Source organism: Scophthalmus maximus, chromosome 3 (genome assembly GCF_022379125.1).
Source record: "Scophthalmus maximus strain ysfricsl-2021 chromosome 3, ASM2237912v1, whole genome shotgun sequence".
Classification (NCBI taxonomy): domain Eukaryota; kingdom Metazoa; phylum Chordata; class Actinopteri; order Pleuronectiformes; family Scophthalmidae; genus Scophthalmus; species Scophthalmus maximus.
The window spans coordinates 23,386,407-23,406,879 of NC_061517.1; the positions used below are offsets into that span (position 1 = coordinate 23,386,407).

At 41.2% G+C, this 20,473-nt stretch overlaps 1 protein-coding gene across 2 annotated transcripts; it reads right to left on the bottom strand.

The window, feature by feature from the left end:
* Window positions 1-402: 402 nt before the first annotated feature.
* On the bottom strand, window positions 403-18,823 carry cdca2 (cell division cycle associated 2). Of its 2 annotated transcripts, XM_035640509.2 has the most exons (15): window positions 18,434-18,822; window positions 17,692-17,890; window positions 17,273-17,412; window positions 13,214-13,379; window positions 12,720-12,862; window positions 12,265-12,405; window positions 9,899-10,004; window positions 8,829-9,154; window positions 8,230-8,281; window positions 8,047-8,121; window positions 7,450-7,583; window positions 7,188-7,250; window positions 6,884-6,964; window positions 2,211-2,376; window positions 403-2,053 (listed from the first exon to the last, which is right to left on the bottom strand). In XM_035640509.2, the coding sequence occupies exons 2-15, from the start codon at window positions 17,888-17,890 to the stop codon at window positions 1,128-1,130; spliced, it is 2,718 nt and encodes a 905-aa protein (XP_035496402.2). In that variant the 5' UTR covers window positions 18,434-18,822; the 3' UTR covers window positions 403-1,127. The 2 variants fall into 2 exon arrangements, with proteins under 2 accessions (XP_035496402.2, XP_047187118.1); XM_047331162.1 differs by lacking the exon at window positions 12,265-12,405 and having other exon boundaries at window positions 18,434-18,823.
* Window positions 18,824-20,473: the final 1,650 nt, after the last annotated feature.

The following is a 20,473-nucleotide window of genomic DNA, read 5'->3' on the forward strand; positions in this document are numbered from 1 at the left end:
TTACCCTATGTGGACCGAACCTGAAGTCCCATTTGCTCCCTTCGTTCCTCTCCGACAGATGGATGGATGGTGGCCGATTTGAATCCGTAAATGGTGGAATCAAGAGGTTTAGAGGTCGATTTGCTTCCAGACATTTGTTTGTTTTCGAAAATGTAGATTGGAAGAGTAATTCATGGAACGACGCCGGTTGGCGGCGAACGTGAAAGCTGCTGTGCTTTGAACTAAAGTGACTACACAGCTGGAACGTCACGTTTGTGGAGATAGTGGGTGTTTTATTATCTGGATGAATTCCTGCCAAATGAGTCTTTAATTGTCTGTTAAATGAACACAGTTTAGGGAAAGTGGGGTATCTGCACATGCAATCAAGGCTTTTTCATCAGTCGAGCAAGGTACACTGTGACATAAAACACCAACTCATGTTTAATTGGATGCAATTTACAAGACAATTACAATTTGACTGGCCTATCATTATTAATTATTGGCAGCCTAAAACCAACCAAAGGCGATGATACAGCAGTCAAACAGGGATGTCTGAGTTAAACTGTCACTGAGAGGGGAAAATAAAGGAAAAACAGAACAGAACCACCACAAAGTCATTCCAGCCTATTAATTTGATTTCTGTGTGGCAAATTCACTGCCTTACTATATCATTCTTTCTATCTGTTGAATTCCATCCAACCCCTCCCCTCGGAAAAAAAAAGCCATCTTCATCCATCCACAAAACCTTGCTATTGACTTGGACATGCTTGATCCAGTGACTTTGGAGAGGGAGACTGAAGATGCACTTTGATTACCAGCTGAGTGGTCGTTGGATATTGATCGGGAGGTGGTCAGCAGACACGACCGGGCTCTCTGGGTATCGACTGGCTTGGTTCACCGGTGGGAATCTGGCTACAAATGACTGCTCGGCTCTAATAATTCACCGAAAGAAAAGAAAAAAAGAAGAAGGTTTCAGATGATGTAAAAACAATCAGAACATTCTTTGGGGGAAAAAAAATCATTCCATCTAATTTTAAGAAAACAGGGAGGTTAGGTTTTGTATGGCAGCGTAATAAAAAAAAATCAGTTCATCCCCTTCATCTCAGTTCATTAAAATAAGCAGCCCCATGTGACCGATGTAAGGTGTCTCATGAGGTGTTGTCTCGTGTCTCCTCGGAGACTGAAGGGGGGACAGGGAGAGCAGCAGAGAGCTGGCGACCCCGGGTCTTCCTGCGGCCCTCTTTCCCGGAGTCGGGAGAGGTCCACGGCAGCCAGGCGAGACCCGCGCTGTTGTTGCTGTGGCTCTGGTTCCTCAGGCTGCGGCGCACCGACTGCTGCCCCCTAGTGGCGACAGGTTTAAATATATCCTCAAAATTAAAGTCGGCCTGCCAGGGAGCCAGGTGCGAGTCAGACAGTCCCCCGTCTTCCTGGCTTGACCTGCTGCTGTTTTCATGCTGACTTGCTGCTTGGTCTCCGTGTAAATTCTCCTCCTCTTCATGGCTCCTCTGGTGCTCGTTCAGCTGCTGCTCCCCCTGCTCCTGGAGGACTGAGCTGTTTACGGCGCTCCTCGTGCCCTGCTCTGCTTCTCTTTGCGGTAGCTCTGCTGGCAGATTCAAGTCGGTGAGTTCTTCTCCCAAAGCCGGGCAGGGGTTCAGACCGATATCACATTCTGATTTTGCGCTGGGTATTATTGCAGAAGTCTTGGCATCAAGTTCGTGGTCAACCCCCCTCCTTATCAGTGCAGTGTGGTACAATGGGGTTTCCCTTGATGCCTCGAGGCGTGTAGCGGTTTGGTCTTCACAGTGTTCTTCTGTCTTTCCTGCAGTCTGGTCCAGAGGCACCTCACTGAGCAAGTCACAGTCAGCAACACTGACCTTCCTTTTCTTCATTCCTCTCCCTCTGGACCTCTGCCCTGACAGCCTCATGCCTTTCCCTCTTCTGCTTTCTTTACTGGAGTCAGGAGATGTGATGGAATCTTCTGGCGGATTTTCAAAGGCTTGTGTCACAGTGAGCTCCCCCGTCGCCTCATTATCGTTAGCAATCTCGTGGCTCGAGTGGGTCTCCGGATTTGTAGCTGTTGGGAGAAATGGAGAAATAGATTTTGGAAGGTTTGTATGTTAATGGATAAATGCATAGAGGAACATTTTGTTTTTTCCAGCCAACAGAATGTAAAAAAAAAAACCAGCCCACAATTAATTATTTATTTAGAAACTAAAACAAACTTTTATTACCAGTGCAGGCCGCAGAGGGAGTGTGCTGTGCTGCTGGAGACTGACTGGTGAAAGACAGCCTCTCGGTGATGGGACTCAGGGCGGGGTCCTTGGAGGCGTAGTCCCGAGAGCCATACAGCGAGCGGTCCACATCCCTGTTCCACTGACGCGTCGCTGTGGAGGTCGTCTGCGGAAAACACAATCTGCATCGTGAGCGTGTCTCTACTCGTTCTGCTGAAAATGTTTTACTGGCTGATAAGTTTCCACCTATGATGTAAAGAGTTGTACCCAATCAATACTAAATTGGTTATCAGTGAATGGGATCATACTCAATTGATTCTTGTAGGTCACTTTGATGTCATCTTCAACAAGTGAATGAAAATGAACGAGTTTTGGTGGGTTAATAACATATCATTATGTATCACATTTACATATACAACATATCATGATACAACCCAGGTAAAATGCAAAAACAGTGAGCTAAATAAAAAAACAACATACCGATTAAAACAATTATTACATATAAACAATATTTTATTTAAAGGTTACATATTCGGTTGTCACACTAGCACCTGCATCTTGGACAAAAACACATGGTTCCTACAAATTTTCCATTTCAAAATTCCAGACTTTTTCCAGACTCAAATTTCCTTCTTCTTGGTAGATTTTTCAGATCAGAGTTGAAATTTTTGGAGTACAAATAGCTAGTCGTTTATAAAGTAAACATTATCATGTAAATAAATAATTTTAAAATTCAACTGATAACATATTACATTCTGACTGTTTAAGTCACGGTTTCTTCAGAAAGTTCATTGTGAAGTGCATGTGCGGATTGATATTGAAATATTGATACTTCCAATTCTGACGTCATCTGTTCTAGGACAGATTCTCATATTTTGAAAAATTCCTATTTCAACTCAGTAATTTGGGGTAAATGTGTATTTTATCATCAACAGGGGAATCAACAGTACAAAGTAACTAGCTATCATCAGGATAATCTAAATAATGCCTGTTTGAAAGGAACTACTTATCCTTCCGCCTGTCATAGTCATATGTGAACTACGACTCTGTAGATACAGTAGTGGCAGGTACAGAGAGTATGGCGACGTTTATCACTGACTGTGGAAAAATGATTCACTAGACTAGAGAGATTGAGACGGGTCAATAGTATCTAAAATTTGCGTTTAAAGGGGCAGTAAGCGATTCTGGAGAAGGCTTGTTTCTCTCTTTGTTGCTGCCGCGAACCCGGATCCTCTGGTATGGGAGACTTACACACTAACCACTAGGCCATAACCCCAGAGTTGCAGCACCACCTGCCGGCACATCTCTTACGGTGTCGTAGAGTGAAGTTCATATACTGCACACGCAGTGCTGTGTGGTAGAGTCCGCACCATTTTTTTGGTTTTGATTTATGGAGCCTGGGCTGAACCAAAAAACGTGATTTTTTTTCATCGCACACACAAAATGGACAGCTAATGGACAGTGAGGAAAGATAAGCAGATTTTTACAAAAACCTGTATTGCTTTAGAATCACTCACTGCGCCTTTAACGTCATGTAACCTTTTAACCTAATACCCCACTGCTCTTCTCTGTGGGAGAGAGGGAGAGAGGCTACTGAGAAAGTTCGCCTTGTTGGTTTATCCACCAATAATTAGCCCTAATAAAGTCTCGTCAGAATGACACCTTTGCTTTAATGAAGATTCATCAGCTCTGCAACCCAATGTTGTTAACCAGATGGATAGTAACCCACTTAGATTGATCGATGGCCCGATAGAGAGCCAGTATGTACAATGAAGAAAAAAAAAGAAAGACATAAAACTACAAAGTTGTTAGCAGAGGCAGAACCTACAAGCTCTGGAAATTGTCTTTTGTAATATGAGCCAGTGTCATGATATCTACATCTATCCAGACTGCAGATTGCTTTCAAATAACTGGTCTCCGTGCATTGGGGAATGTACAGTCAACTACGAACTACTACATAACAATCTTGTCCGAATGAGCTTAAGCCTCGGGATATTCTCCGTGTGTACTCATTGTCAACAAACATAATAAAACCAACAACGACTCTATCGTAAAACCGAGTACTGTGTGTTTGTGTTTGTAATCAAAGGCTGATTCGTCTCACTCCCCAAGCCTCTCACACATTCAATTCAAGCAGTTTTTTCAAGACTTTCCAGGTCCAAGTCCCTTAAAATCCAGCTCGGCAAAATTGGAGACACAAAGGATTACGGGTAATTAATGTTACAACACTCAGATGTTTTATGAGAACGAGCTGATTTTTACAGAAGCTCACAAACAACTGAAAGGGGAGAGGCTTGAACTTTTCTGCCTGGTTATGCTTTGAAATGGGGAACCGACTTAAAAATTAAGATAAATAATTGGCAAGGGGCATCTTCCCATATGTTAAAATAAAAAATAAATAAATTCCCTGCATTTCTACACACCTTAACCTTTAGATTGAGTCAAGGAACAGCCACCTGCACTAGTCTAGATTAAAGCCTGACCGATATATCGGTTTGCCATAAAAAAAAATTGTTCTTTGTTTTCTTAATTCAAGTTCTATAAATTTGGTTGTATTTGTGTTTTCTTTTATTTATAGTTATTTAAATGAAGTTTATGGCTAAACTAAAATATCAAGCCTCAATAACATTTCTTTTCCATAAAGGTTTGATAACGGCATTTTAGGAATCATTGACAGATTTATGTCTATATATATTAGAGCCCGACTGGTATAATAATATAAAACAGATTTGAGCCTTTAAATGTGCATTTATGTTTTGCGATCAATAATAAATGACACCTCAGGAATCCATGATGGATAAGATATCAGTGATATGAAAATCAAGATTTGCATCAACAGTAATAACTGGGTGGATCAGGGCAGGATGTTATTACTAGCAGAAACTACTAGAAATTAACTATTTCATATCTAATATTATAATCACAAAAATATTATGTAGCCTTAAATAGTGGTTGGCTGCAGGTTAATAGGGTATATTCACAGTCTAACAACTGCACCACTAGCTGGTGTCGTTGTAATACAGGAGTGAACCTCCAAGGTAATTCTCCTTCTGACACCTTGACAGCTAAATGAAGCTGTTAACCAACGAGTCTATCTGATAAATAAGAGATACATTTCCATCAATGGATAGTGACTAGCTCGTACAACGGCTCTGGTGCGGTGAAAGACTCTTGGCACCATGCAAATTACAAAATCTGCATCGGTCTGGCTCCTATGAGCTCGAATGCTGTGCTGTGTTACAGTAATGGCAGACTGTGTGGTCTCTTGCCGTTTAACACGGCAAAACAATTTACTGTTGAAGTTGAGTGATAGAGACAGACAGACAGCTGAGAGATGGTGGGGGATGCATGCAGAATGAGACACGTAGCCTATTTACTAACATGAAGTCAGGGGAAAAAAACCTGCACATTTCTATTTTTACTCAAAACGTTCACATTCATTCTAAAAATTTCAATGTCTTGATTTGTTTCCACAAATTCACAAACTTTTAAGGTTTTCAAGTGAACTGTGTGAATTCTGCAGAAGTAATGAATGATATATTTAATTCACAAGGATTGGACAAAACGTGAGGTCAGAGTGACCCTGACCTTTGATGTTTGAGTGCAAGTGAACATCTGTGACAAACGATATAAAATATATGATAATTCTCTCACTGTGAGAATTCTCTGAGACATCAAATTCCCTAAAAGGGGATTGACAAAGAACCCGAAATTATAATGCCTCCAGTCACGACTGTCCCTCCTAGGGATGCACAATAATATCGGCTCGGTATCGGCCGATATTGACTTTCAAATTAAATATCGGATATCGGCAAAAAATCCAATATATCGTGCATCCCTACTAGGGAATGAAGCTGCTTCTATTTTTTGGGCACTTTTTGTGATTTTGTTTGCACATCTTAATGCAGTGCAGGTTTAGCCCAACTGTAAAGTTGTACAATGCACTTTTCCAATGTTCTCTGCGAACAGAAGTTCACTGGTTCTGGGTATTATTGTTATGATTATCTCAGGGAGAGCATCATCCAAGCCTGTTTTACGTAGGATGTATCTTCCTGTATTGTTTAAAAGCAATTGTCAGTGGGCCAACACGATGAGAGTTTGCATAATAATATGTTAATTACACTACAGAAGAGACTTGATGATCCCTGCAATTTGGGTTGGGAAAAAAAGGGTATATATCGGTATCTATATCGGTTATCGGCCAAATGAGTTGTAAAACATTGGCATATCAGCAAAAAAAAAATCCAATATCACGCATCCCTACATAGTAATAGTGAATACAAAATATCATCAACCTTATGCATTAACTTGACTTCATGGGTCATAATAGACCTGTACAAAAAAAAAAACTTAAACTATGAGCCTCGTCAAATGGCTTTGTTCTACAATCTGTGGCAGCACAGCAGCTTCTCGACTCTTGGTCCAACGTGAATCAATTTAAGATTTCATCACGGTATATTCCCGTGATTTATGATCATGTGGCGAGCATGATCATAAATCTGTGGTGCTGTGGGAGCGTGTATTCTTACATTCAAACATCTCCGTAAGTCGGGCGAAGTAAGTTGTAGTCACATTGTATGGCTCCATGATTGCCTCCCAGGAAGAAAAGTCTGCAGAATCCCTCAGTGATGTGTTGTAAGAGAAATCTAAAGGAGCAGACTCGGCAAGCTCACCTTCATCTTCCCAGAGGCCAACTTGGCAGCAGAGCGCGTCGACCGCTTCACAGGTTCACTCTCCTCTGGTTGCTGAGGGAGCTGAGTGAGTTGATATGAGGATACGTTTATATATATATATATATATAGTGTCGCTGCCACACACAAAGTGAATATTTCTTACATCTGAGTTCAGATCCAGTGGAATTAAACAGTAGATTAAATAAGAGCATGTTATGACCCCGAACTTATTAAGAAAGACAATCCCGTTGTGTAAATGGAAATGGTGTGATCAAGCTGAGAGAGGTTTGTGATAATCGCAGACCTTTCTCTTTCGACTCCTGGTGCGAGCTGGAGCCTCACTGGTAGATTCAAACTCTGGATCTGCCTGCGAAGACAGAAATGCAGAGGTTGTTGGTGAATAAAAATGAAATTTCACAGTATGAGGTCATAATTACTTTGGCAATATTAAGAGAGTAACTCTGAAGCAATGCATTGCTAAAAATACATCTTATATCCCCGTAATGACCCATCCAATAGAGTATTTAAAAACAATGAGAACAAAAAAAACTTAATCTATAATGGACCTTTTTCCTGCGGTTGTTAGATCTGACTGAAGTTGGAGCTTCAACGCCGACTTCAGGTCGTTTCTCCTCTGGCAGAGATGCGGGATCATCCAGGACACACACCTCAGAGGATGTGCTGGGTGTAGTCTCAGACACTGAAATTGCAAATGATAACCAATGTAAAACTAAACTTGTGTCAGATAACTTTCACATGGATGAATTAAAATGTTACTACAATCTCTTTGATACTCTAAACCAAGGCCGCCCAATTCGGGGCCGGCGGTGTTTAATTATTTTGAAAATTTCTGTTTGATTTAATTTTCTAAAAAATACAATACATTTTAACGTAATGTAATTTCACATAACATCAACATTTATTTTTGGAACGTGGCCTTTCATTTTTGGCCCTTCATAGGAAAGAATTTGCTCTAAATTGTGGTTTAATTTGGTTTAAGCAAATGCCCCCCCCCGCCCCTCCAACAAAGCTGGATTTCTTTTCTGAGTATTATATCACGACGCTACCGGATCTGAGAGCAGCCAAGAGAAAGGCAGAGAATAGGAGAATGACGACATTAACTGAAAACGAAAGGAAATGGATGGAGTATGTTGGCAGTTCACCTGTCACGGTCTGAGAAAGACACTCCTCGTGGAATGCAGCATCTAAGTTCAATGGTTGGGGGTTCCATACATAGGCTGAAATGTTAACATAAAGGAAGAGTCGTTACAAAACAAACAGTGTTTAATCCCATTCTACTAGAGACAACAAACAGTAACTCTCGGGGTGAATCTGTGATAACGAACCTGTGTCACTTGTCACTGCAGAGTCAATTTCCTCCATTGAAGGGAAAACGATCTAGAACGGGAACAAACACAAACACAATGTTGCTCAGTGATGAATCTAACATGTACTATCTAGACAAGATAGTGAATCAGATCCTGATTTCAGGGTGGGCGATCTTGCAAAAAAGATCATATGACGATCTTGTGGGATAGAATAGAAAAATAAAATGTATTTAAGAAATAACAGATCTGGTCTTTGACTTGGACCAGCAGAAGTAGAGGGTACTTTCACATTTACTTTCACTAAATGTTTCCACAGATCGCTTGTGTTACCGCCTTTAATTGTAAAACATTTGTTCATCAGATCATGTGCCAAATTAAGATCGATTTCGATATAAGATCGTCAGATTGCCCACATACAAATATACCCAGAAGAAAAAAAAACTGAGCCTTGGCAAGATGAAAACTGGTGTTTTTTGTCAGTACTAGTAAGAACAATCAAAACTGCACAAGTTTCCTGGACGTTCGTGCCTGCGTGCAACCTCATTATCCCGGATGTCTCGGTGTAAACTATTACTTAATAACATGTACAATCAAAATTATCCTGCATCCATTTTTACCTTTCCGTCCTTCTCCTCAACGTCTTCTCCCTCAAACTGCATTCGGAAGTGGCTAGGCATTGTAAGTGTGGGGGAGGCACCAAACGTGATGGGGCAGCCGAGGTCCGGCTGAGCTTGTGTAGGCCGTGGTTCACTCCTCTGTGGCGTCTTCAGCAGTGAGCGGAACTGCACACCACCTGGTGTGGGCGCTTGGGCCGGCGTGGCACCTTTCTGTAATGGGGTGCTGGGGGGCAGGTTCTTATCGAAGAACTCGGGAGAGAGTGGGCCGCCGAAGTGGACCCTCTTTTTCTTCTTAACGGCGGACATCCCAGCAGAATCATTCTCTCCTGCACAGAAAATAAAACCTTGAATTTACAACTAAGCCACTTATCTTTGCTGCAATTATTACAGTGTATGCAGAGGCAGAAAGTAGGACTTAAGAGCTTCTTGGTGGTTTGTTAAAACTTCTAAACATCTCACAAAAATAATATCAAACCGGTTGATTACCAAATGACGTGCCTGCAATTTTAATCAACATATGTAGATTCATGGTTTTCAGATATTTTCGTGGTTGTACGATAAAAAAAGGAAAACCAACAATCATTAAATACAACTTATTTTGTTGGACATACCGGAATTTAATGATTCAACTTAGGTTATAATACACTATATTAATTGCATTTCAGACATTTAGGATCTAGTAGCCACCCCTACATATTATAAAGGATATATATATATATTTATATATATATATATATACACACACACACACACACACACACACATATATAAAATTATATTAATATGGGAAACACAAAAATGAAGATGAAACATAAACCAGGTAAAATGTTTTTTTCTTGGGGCATGGTCATGTCTTTGGTATCAATATTGGGACAGCTGAATTTCCTGATCAATGAACAGTGCTAATGAGTGTGACCCAAATAACATTCCTTGTAGTTAAGACACAACTCGGACACCGTCCTTGTACGGAGCCTGGGAACACTGCATCAAGCTGAGACTCGTATACCAGCCCAAACCAAGAGAAAAGGACAATTACTCAAGCGTGGCCACCGACATCGGTGTGTGTTTACCTGTGGGCTTCATCTCCAGCAGAGAGGGGAGGGAGGGGAGGACGAAAGGGGTGCCAGGGTCATCAGCCAGCGGTAGGCTGGGTCTTTGGAGTTCAACCACACAATCCTGTTGAAAGAGAATACATGAGATCCCCCATTCCGTGGGACAGTGGTGTGCGGACGATCTTTACAAAACAGCTAGTTAAAGTAAGATTGTTATTGAAATTCATCTGATACAGGAGCCAATTTCTGCAAATACAAATGAGTTTGATCCCATATTAAGTCTACTCATCTCATGAAGCTCGGTCCGAAGGTAAGGTTCGTCATTAATACCAATTCAGTTTTTTGTTGAGTTAGATGAGAGAAACAATCCCATACTCATGAATGACATCTTAGCCACGTGTATTGACTTCAAGTAATGACTCCAGTAAAATGACTGTGACTGGCCAAGAAAAGTTCTGGCATGTAACATCCTGTAACAGTTCTGTATGTGGGAGAATGAAAAGAACAAGATATAATGTGTGAAGTAGTCAGTTTTAGAGGTTTTCGACAGAGCCAGGCTAGCTGTGTCTTCATGTTTGGAAAAAGTGCATTTCACAAAATGTCAAACTATTCCTTTTAAACTTGCTCTCTGACAAGAGAAGTGATCACAAAAGTCCATCTTGTGAGGTGAGATAGCGGTAGTGCAGAAACACATATTCAATACTATGGTTATTTTTTTGTAATGCCACATATAATTTCCCAGTTGAAACATTTTGTTGTGTAGACCAAATTTTGACTGCACAGCGTCAGTGCTGCTGACCTCAGTGACTAATAAACTGCGTTCCCTTCAGCTGCTTCGTAATAAAAGCTTACCAGTGGTCCTCTGGTGGAAAACTTTGTTTGCATAATGTATCAAGCGTAGGAAAAAATGTTCTCTAAAAAACACAAATACAGCTCGGATATGACCGCACAGAGGCAATTCAGATAACTGAGGCTGTTAAACAGTGCATTGTCAGATCCCTTCACATTTCGCAAATTGTGTTCTATTGCAGCTTTATGCTTAAATCATAATCCCCATCTATCTACACTCAATATCCCAAAATAACAAAGATTTTTTGAAATGTCTGCACAAAATTTTCTTTAAAAGGACAAAAATAAAATTTGCATTGATATAAGTATTCAGAACCTTTAAATAATACTCCTTCCCCAACCACAGAGAGTACATATAGTAACATAAGAAATGGCGCCCTTTCTCTCACATATGTTGAGAACTTTCAGACAAGACACCTCTCCGTTAGTGGAGACGACATTCAGTTTGGCTCTTCTCTCAATAGGGATGAAACGGTTACTGGTTTCACGGTAAACCAGGGTGAAATTCCTGACGGTTAGTTCTACCATTTCAAATTTTAATTATCATTAAAACCGTAGATGATTACCACAGTAAATACTGTCCAGCTCTCCTGGCGCAGCATGCAACGTGGGTTATTATGCATGGCGGAAGGCGGTGACAGCGCACCAGAAGTATGGGCATATTTTGGCATTTACAAAATTGCTGAGGGACAGTTGATAGAAGGAGTTGCTATCCTGTCTGCAGAACATGCAGGAAAAAAAAAACACAATATTGAACTGCTCTTTAGGAAGAACGAAGGGATCCGAGATGCGCTTGGGAGCCGTTCTTTTTATTTTACTATCATGCTCATTCTCATCTGTCCACCCACTCCCCTTGACATGAGCAGAGAGAATCAGACAGTCATGAGAGCTACATGTTGTCAATGTTCAGCACAGAACACACACTTTCAGTTTCCTCTCCTGCACGCCGAAAGAGAGAGACAGAGACGGTGGTCGAGCGAGCTACACAGTGAATGCAGAGTGGGAGCGGCGTAAGTGAGGACAGATAATTGAATCAGAGAAATAAAACTTTTTGGTTTTGTTTTATTTTAAACCTGAGTGTTTCATAGTGGTTATGTTGTAAAGCAGAATTTAACAGAAGCACATCTCTTCACAAGATGGATCTTTTTCATCCCCATAACCGTGATGTTATATTTTCATACTGTTACATCTCTAAACTCTCAAGCAGGGCAACATCATCGAACGTCTGCTTTGTTATCAGCTGCTCTGTGGCCGCTGTTGAAACGCATTTGATTACAGTTTGCTGCTAGATTGCGATGGAAACCAAAAGTTTCTTTGAGACAATAGTGTGTTTGGTTATAAATATCACTTCCAAGTCACTTCACAGTGGCAGTTGGAAAATGTCTGCTTGAATCTTACAGAGTATATGATTGTGCTATCATTTACACAACAATTCCTAACTGGTTTTAGGTGGGGTTTTTTTCTTGTTGTGTGTGTGTGTGTGTGTGTGTGTGTGTGCGCGCGTGCGTGTGTTGCACTCTGAAGTAACACCAAACCTGTTGTTTCTTAGTATGGGAACAGGCCTGGGGCTCAAAGTCAACATGCAGGGGTGGGGAAATAAGCACAGCCTTGGCGTCTATCACAGTGGATGGCAATGGCCCTCGTGTCAAAACCTGCGTCACCAGTTCCTCAATGTCCTGCAGACATGATTTATGAATTCAAATTATTATTCCCGTTGTCATTCTGCAGCGCAGCACCACTAGAGCAAGAACCATTATCTCGTGGGTAGAGAAAATAATGCTGTTTTAGTTTTTTGGAATGACACTGAATATTCAAAACCTGATATTTTAAAATGCAAGACAAAGAATATGAAACAATAAATACATCAACCTAACTACAAAGCATTTGAATCAAACTTTTTTCTTTCTTTTTGGGTGCCCGAGTAGCACTAGGATCTACCATTCATAGATAATGAGTTACATTATTAATATCATGGTTACAGTGAGCGTACCTCCTGCTCCTTCAACTTGAACTGACGGATTGGAGCGCTGGCCTCTCTAATCTCCACCTCGCAGCCTTCAAGGGGCCCCAAGCACCTCCTCTTTCCGGGTGAGGGCATCATCATTGGTGGGTGGTTCTCCTTGCTGTTTTCATCTGGGGGGGGGGGAGAGACAATGAAAAAAGGAATATTATATAACATACAAAAACAAATGGGAATTGGGGGACAGCTCGGTTTAAAAAAAATGTACACACCACACATAAAAAGTTAGAAATTCGTCTCACTTGAGCAACAAACAGCTCAGAAACTGGCACATTTTAGAGGCTGACCAAGCTCAAACGAAATGAATGCTCCAAGATGTTGTCAGAGTCGGGCTAAAAACCGTGCCGTGAATGAATTCTGCTGCTTTTTAACGGTGCCTCTGGACATGATAAAAGAAATCCTGCTGGCAAAGATCCTGTTCGAGAGATGAAACTATTAATCCCGAGGCAATGAGGCAGCCTCACCAGACAGATAATCTCTTGTCTTGATGTGTCCTCCAGTGTAGCTGTCCTGCCTTGGCATCGGATCAGAGGCCTCACTCTCCTCCACACCCATCAGGCTCTGGAAGGAGGCCATCTTCTGCCTCAGTGTGGACGCGACCCGGGGAAGGAAGGGGCTATTCCTGACATGCTGAGAGGGGAGACAGCAAAAACAAACATACCTCAGTGATGCAGCTGTATGGGTCATAGACTTCTGAAATTACAGGAGGTGGTATTAGTGAGAGAGAGGTGGCACATATATCAACTACTCCTTCCACACATACGCCACCAAGGAATGTTATGGTTTGCTAAACTGTGTACATCATCTAACAAAATGAAAATATTCATAAACATAACATCCATACAACAGCAAAATAATGCATTCCTTCAAGTGAAATATAAACAAAATGTAATTCTTTAGTGATACGACTGAGGTCGTATTGTGTATGGTTGTGTGTTGTTGTGGGTTAGGGTTAGGGTTAGGGGGTTATTTCTGTTTTCATCGACTTATGTAATAAATCTCAGTTAAAACTTTTTAGAATTTATCCATGTGGCTGCTTGCGACTTAGGGAAAGATAGGGCTTAATGTTGCACCTCGGTCACCCCTAGACAGGGCGTAACATTAGTATCAGACTCACCACCTGCAGACTTGGCATTTAGTTTTCACGGTGTATGAAATAACTAAAAGTCCACAGAAACCTATAAAACCACTTCTGCAGCATATCACACATTTCTGTCGTCCAAGATAGGCTCACTATGTTTCATATACGCAGAGTTATGTATTCACGTGGCTAAATGCAGTTTCAATTTCATTCCTATGGAAGCTGTGCATCTGAAACCTTATATGTACATTGATTTGTCACATAAATTTAAAATAAATTCACGCTTCTCAGCCGACAGTAAAGCCGCATTGCCTTAGTCCAGCTAAAGGCATCTAAAACATCTAATGCATAGTTTGAGTTGGAACATACAGAGTATAAAGCAGGATGGCAGAGAAGTGGATTGGGGTGCAGAAGTGATTTAAAAAGTTGCAATGGTTGGTATCATGCTTTTTAGGCCATAGGCCCGGCTACTATCACTGCGACTGACATTTCTCTGTTAAAGGGGCAGTAAGCGACTCTTAAGCGATACACGTTTTGTTAAGATCAGTGAATATTTCCTTGTGGTTCTCTGTCGCTGTCGGTTCTGTGTGCGGGGCAAAAAAAAAGGCTGGGTTTTTCGGCCCAGTCCTGGCTCTGTAAATCGAAAACCCAAAAAACCTACATGTGCAGTTTGTAAACATCACTCCTCGACACGTTAAGACACGTGCTAGCGAATGCCGCTACGAATCAGGGGCTTTGGCCTTGTGGTAAGCACGTCGGTCTCCCTACCTGCAGCCAGAGCAGTAAAACCACAACAACAAGAACAAAGAGAGAAACAAGGTTTCTCGAAATTGCTCACTGCCCCTTTAACATGAAAAAAAAAAATCACTTGTAATCGCAAACTCTCAGGCCTCCAGCGTTTATGTCTTTGGTCATTAAATATTGGGTAAGGCATCACTTTAATGAGTTTCTGTGCTGTTGCTTTATATTTACTTCCTGTGTTATTGTATTCAACACTGCAGAAGAAACAATAACACTTGCGTGTGGTTTGACCTTTCTCTTAACACTGATATTGTTCAGGCTTGTATTGGGGGAGACAATATAATTGTTTCATCCTGTGTATTCCTTCACTTGTATAAGACATTAGTAGTATACACACACACACACACAAAAAAATAAGAAATAATTCCAGTGTTACTTTTTTTTGTAATTTATCTCCTGATCATCTTTTTCACCAGGTCAGAGTCAGCTGACACGATGTACCAACTAAAACTGAAAAGTTGAAGCTGCTTGTTTTCTACACTGCATTTCTCATGCTACGATTTTCTTTGCAACAATCATGATTTGTTTGTGTTGGAGCTTAGCAAACCTGGACCCTCACAGTTGTGAGCAAAACAGTGCCAACAGTCGATCACAGCATTACAGCGCCTAGGAACGGTCAGTTGAAGCGAAAGCTTCCCGAAGCGCTTTGTTGAAGACGCAGTGACCGCAGGACAGCACCGTTTTGTTTACTTTTCATCTCCACCCAAGCATGACTGGAGGATTATAGGCACTTTCTTCGACAAGCGGACATTTTGACTTGTCAGAGCAGGAAAGGACCGGGTTGTTCTGGCAACAGTAACGATGGCCCTGTTATATTCTAAGAGTCCCAGTCAGTCATTCATTTCATTATTTACACCGGTGCTGTGCTTTTCATATTGTGACAAAATGTCTGCTGTGAAAAAGGACAGTTAACAGGTGGAAAAAGTCATTTATGCAACACCGCCGCTGTCATGGTCGCATAAAATTGCTTAAACCAACAATAAAGGCTGTTGATAAATCTGTATCAGTTTTAAATATTTTCTGTGCTGATGTAAAAATACATTTACCGGAGATTTATTTAACTGCCCATTACTTCAGTTTTATGTCAGGGAAAGCGCTACTATTAGTGGTGTAAAGGATCACAGTTGATCCGTGATCCGTACGGATCCCCACCTACGGTTCGGAACACGTGATCCGCGAGGGAGAGAGAGTTGGCGGTAGAAGTTAATCTGCAGTGCCGGTTGCAGACTGTCTCGATATAATAAATAAGTGTAAAGAAGAAGTCTTGGTTCTTCTCGTGTTCTTTGCTTCACTGTTGGGGAAAGTGAGGGTGTTGGTCCCGCAGCGAGACGGCGAACATCACTCCCTCCTGACCGATTCAGTTATTCATGCCTCATATTGCACTTTTATAAACATTTTTGCATATTTTATTTTAAGATTTTAATTAAACACCGGACTTGAAGGTTGTTTTCATTGAATACCATGGGCAAAAGTTCTCTGCTTTGTGTGTTCTGGAAAGCAAAGTTATATTTGTCTCTCCCTCTCCCTTTTCTTTTGTGGATCCGAAAAATTATCCAATCTGTGACTCAAAATCCTACTCAAACTGTGAGATTTGTGATCTGTTGCACCCTTCGCAACTATGACACACAGCGATTCAATTAATCTACACTCCCTTAACCAATTTACTAGGCACACTTAGATAAAACTAATGCAGTTTAATACCACAGCCCTGCAATAAACCCACCCTTCATGAGGATTATAACGACCAGTTTTTATTGAGGTGTTGATTTGCTCTAATGGTCATTTTGGAGGCTGTAAAGTTTGTGGTAATTTTGAACTGTTCATGGTTATACCCAGGTGTCCCCAACATTTTGTCCATCCACTTTATGAGAATTAAGGTTGATAGAACTTAACAACCTTAAGTGTAACCCAGTACAGTTCCACAGCAGCACAAACCTTCAAAATTACCATTAAAGTAAATTAACACCTCTTTCAAACAGATCTAAACAGAAATTTATTGTATGCTCACAGCAATCCTTTTGAATTTGTGGTCCACTACTTTCTGATCAGGCATCTGGCAAACAGGGTCTATTATTAATATCATAACAGTGACATGTAAATAATGATTAGATGATTGAAATAGTATATTCAATCATCATTGAATATACTGTGTTGAACAGTTACTGAGATAACAATCTAATTTCGAATGGGCACTGCATGAGTGGTTGGAATTTTATTGGAACTAATGTGGACTACAACGTGTCATTACAGGAAGATTTGTTTACATAAAGAAAATCTATGTAAATTATTGTCAAACGTGCACTGCAGACAGGACAATGCACATTTCACAGTTAATATTTGTTGAATAATTATTAGGACTAATAGCCTTTTAAAATCTCAATATCTCACTGTGTGCCATGACATAAATAATTTGTGTGGACTTGGTGCTGGAACCAATTGGGTGACAGCAAGTTCTCTATACGAGTGCACACATAGTGAGAAACACATGTTTATGTCACTATGTCTGCACGTAGAATGGCTGTATATGTAGTTAGAGCAGTGACAGTGTATGTCTGAAAATGAGAAAACGTATGCTGCACAGCATCGGTAACGTGTGTCGATTTGACCCACTGTATCCTGAACTACTAGCTGAGCCTCTCACCTCTGGAGTTCGGTGGGTTGATGGAGGAGTCTTCATCCTCTCTTGCGCCATGAAGCGGATGAGGGAGTTTGTCTCCGGGGAGCCTCGAACGCCAATGCCCGACCGCCGCCTTGCCTTCATTTGTGCTAGACGAGACTTGTCTAAGGCAAGAGGGAGAGGAACGCAACTTCAATAACAGTCAAGTAACAGTTTTGGTCTCTGATTTTAGACATTAGCGGTGCTGAGGTGTATCTCCGTTAGTGTCTTGGTCACAAATGTGATCGCACTGTGGTTTAATGATCACATTTCTTTTTGAATGGTTTAAATCTACTGCATTTCTGCAGCTTTTTTCTCGTGGTCTCTTTTGGGGAACAGTGGCGGCTGAGCACAGCAGAACCGATACGAATCGACTGGTGCAGGATCCGCACGAGTCCTCTCACCTTTGCGGTTGGACGACGACGACGTGGCTGGGGTGAAACTCTGGGCAGAGATGCCGAACTGACAGGGTGTGAGCGCGGAGAAATTCAGCGATGCTGAGGTGCCTTTTGAAACAGGAGGGGCGTCCTCTTCCGAGGGGGGCAACATCTTCTCCCTCTGATCTCCCTGTGGTCCTGCGGAGTTCACCTCTGCTGTCGCCATCTGCACAGACAATGTGTGAGTTGAACTCATGAGTCAAGAGCAGCTGATCCACCACAAGGGCCCTGCAGTGTAAGCACTTTGAGATTGCTTTTAGCAATGCAAAGTGCTCTATAAATAAAATGCATTATTATTATTATTATTATTATAAACAGTAGTGCTACTGATGACAACAGCTGGGCCAGTCAGTCACCTGTATTTATATAATATACAGCTGAGAGTATCATGAACAACACATCATACCAGAGTCCATAACGTTACAAAAAAGTAACACTACCTAAACTTTAGCTGCATGTGTGTCTGAATACCCCCGTTAGCATACACCTAAGTATTCATTTGACTCAAAACGTCCCAAGTCTGATTGATAATAAACGCGTTTATGGTATGAATAGCGAGCGGAGTGGCTCGGTGACAGTTACAGTAAATAACGATCGAGACGCTACAATCGCGGATGAGCTAGCAAAGAAACTAAAGCTAACTGTAGCTCCTTCGCGGACGTACAGGCGTCACACCAGACGTTATGTGTGTGTTTAGAAGAACACTTACCTCGTGAAGTTAAAGGTAAATGATTAGAGCTGCTAAAATATATATGTAAAATAACACGTATAGACGGTAACGTCATAAAAAAAGGCCAGTCATTGCTTTAACGCATGGTCCTACAAAATAAAAAAGACGACAAGAGAGCAGAGGACAAATTCAAATTACGCTCCACGCCAGAGCTGGCGGAGGCATAGATCCTTCCGCGGAGCAACTCTGCCTGACTCGTAAACACTGGCGCAAACTTCGAAACAAAGTGAGTGTTACATCGTGTGATTTAAACATTATTAAAATACATAAATCATTCTTGTGTTTAAAAAATAAATGCAAAAGGACGTCGTTAAAACAAACAAACTGAGAAATTGTAGCGGTCAGGGCGAACTAACTTCCGTATCTGTAAGGGCTTGAAAAAAAAGGGCCCGGAAACATGACCGGAACTCGTTTAATATGAACTAGCCAATAGAATTACAATATGAGATACCACGTGCCCTCCGACAGTCAGTCAGTCAGCTAGATAGATAGATAGAGATATAAATAGATAGATAGAGAGAGAGATAGATAGATAGATAGATAGATAGATAGATAGATAGATAGATAGATAGATAGATAGAGATAGATAGATAGATAGATAGATAGATAGATAGATAGATATAGATAGATAGATAGATAGATAGATAGATAGATAGATAGATGGATGGATAGATTGAGATTTTTGATTTTTTAAAAACAACTTTTATTAAAATTTACCAGAAAACATCACGGTCCTCTACAAATGCACTAAAAAATAAAAAATAAATTTAAAAAAATGAATTTGCTGAATAAATCAAGTCATAAAAACACAGAGTGAAAGATGAACTCTTCCCCTTTCACTGAACACACAGCCGTGGTGAAACACCTCTGGTTTAAAAACTCCTGTATGTCCTTCATCACAGAGTGGAATCTGAAAACCACCCTCACAGAGATTTGATTTTTGAAAACAACTTTTATTAAAATTCACCAGAAAACATCACGTTTTTTGTACAAATGCACTAAAAATAAAAAAATAAAAAATAACTAAATGAAAGTATTAAATAAAAAAAGTCATAAAAACACAGAGTGAAAGACGAGCTCTTCCTCCTTCATGGGGCTTTCAGTCCCATTAAAATAGTCCCGCAGCATCCCTATGTCTTCACTGTCCAGTCTTTCGTTCCACTCATTCAGAATGGTCCTGGTGTGGCGGGCCGACCTCAGGCCCAGCAGAGAGGCCACTGCCTCTGTGTCTTGGAAACCAGGACCAGCAGCCTCCACGATCATGGTCACTTTCGTCAGCTCTTGTCCGGAGTCCCGCAGCATCCCTCTTTCCTCACTGTCCAGTCTTTCGTTCCACTCATTCAGAATGTTCCTGGTGTGGCGGGCCGACCTCAGGCCCAGCAGAGAGGCTACTGCCTCTGTGTCATGGAAACCAGGACCAGCAGCCTCCACGATCCCCCTCAGTTTTGTCACTCCAGCTCTTGTTAGTCTCTCGCTGAGTCCGGGTGTGAGGCAGTTTACACAAAGGGATAAAACCACAGTCCACTAAACCCAATGAAGCATCGAGACTCAGCGACGACATCATAATTTCCAAATAAAAATATCCGTTTGAATTGTAATGTAAAAGGACCTAAAACCACCTCCCCAGGCGCCGTTGTGCGTTTCTTGTAACATTGCTCTATTTGTTCCTTTAAGCTTTAAATACTCAGAGGCAAGCCCTCTTCCTCACATCTCTGCCACCATTTATATTAAGAGTGGAGCTTTTAAAAACTACCCATGTCCTACATGTCCTCATTTTCCTCGACATTTAAAAGCTCAAGTTTGATCCTCTGAACCAGATTCTTTAATCTGTAGAACTCCTGGTCGGTGAAGCTTCCTTCACCTCTAAGGTTCACCTGAGCTCTCATTGAGACTAATAACACTTTCTTGTCCCCAAAATGGTCCTCAAACTTTACATTGTTGTGTTTTTTTGTTTTCTGAAGGAATTTTTTCATCTGTTATACCTGGTACATTTCTTCCTGCACCGAACCAACAGTGACC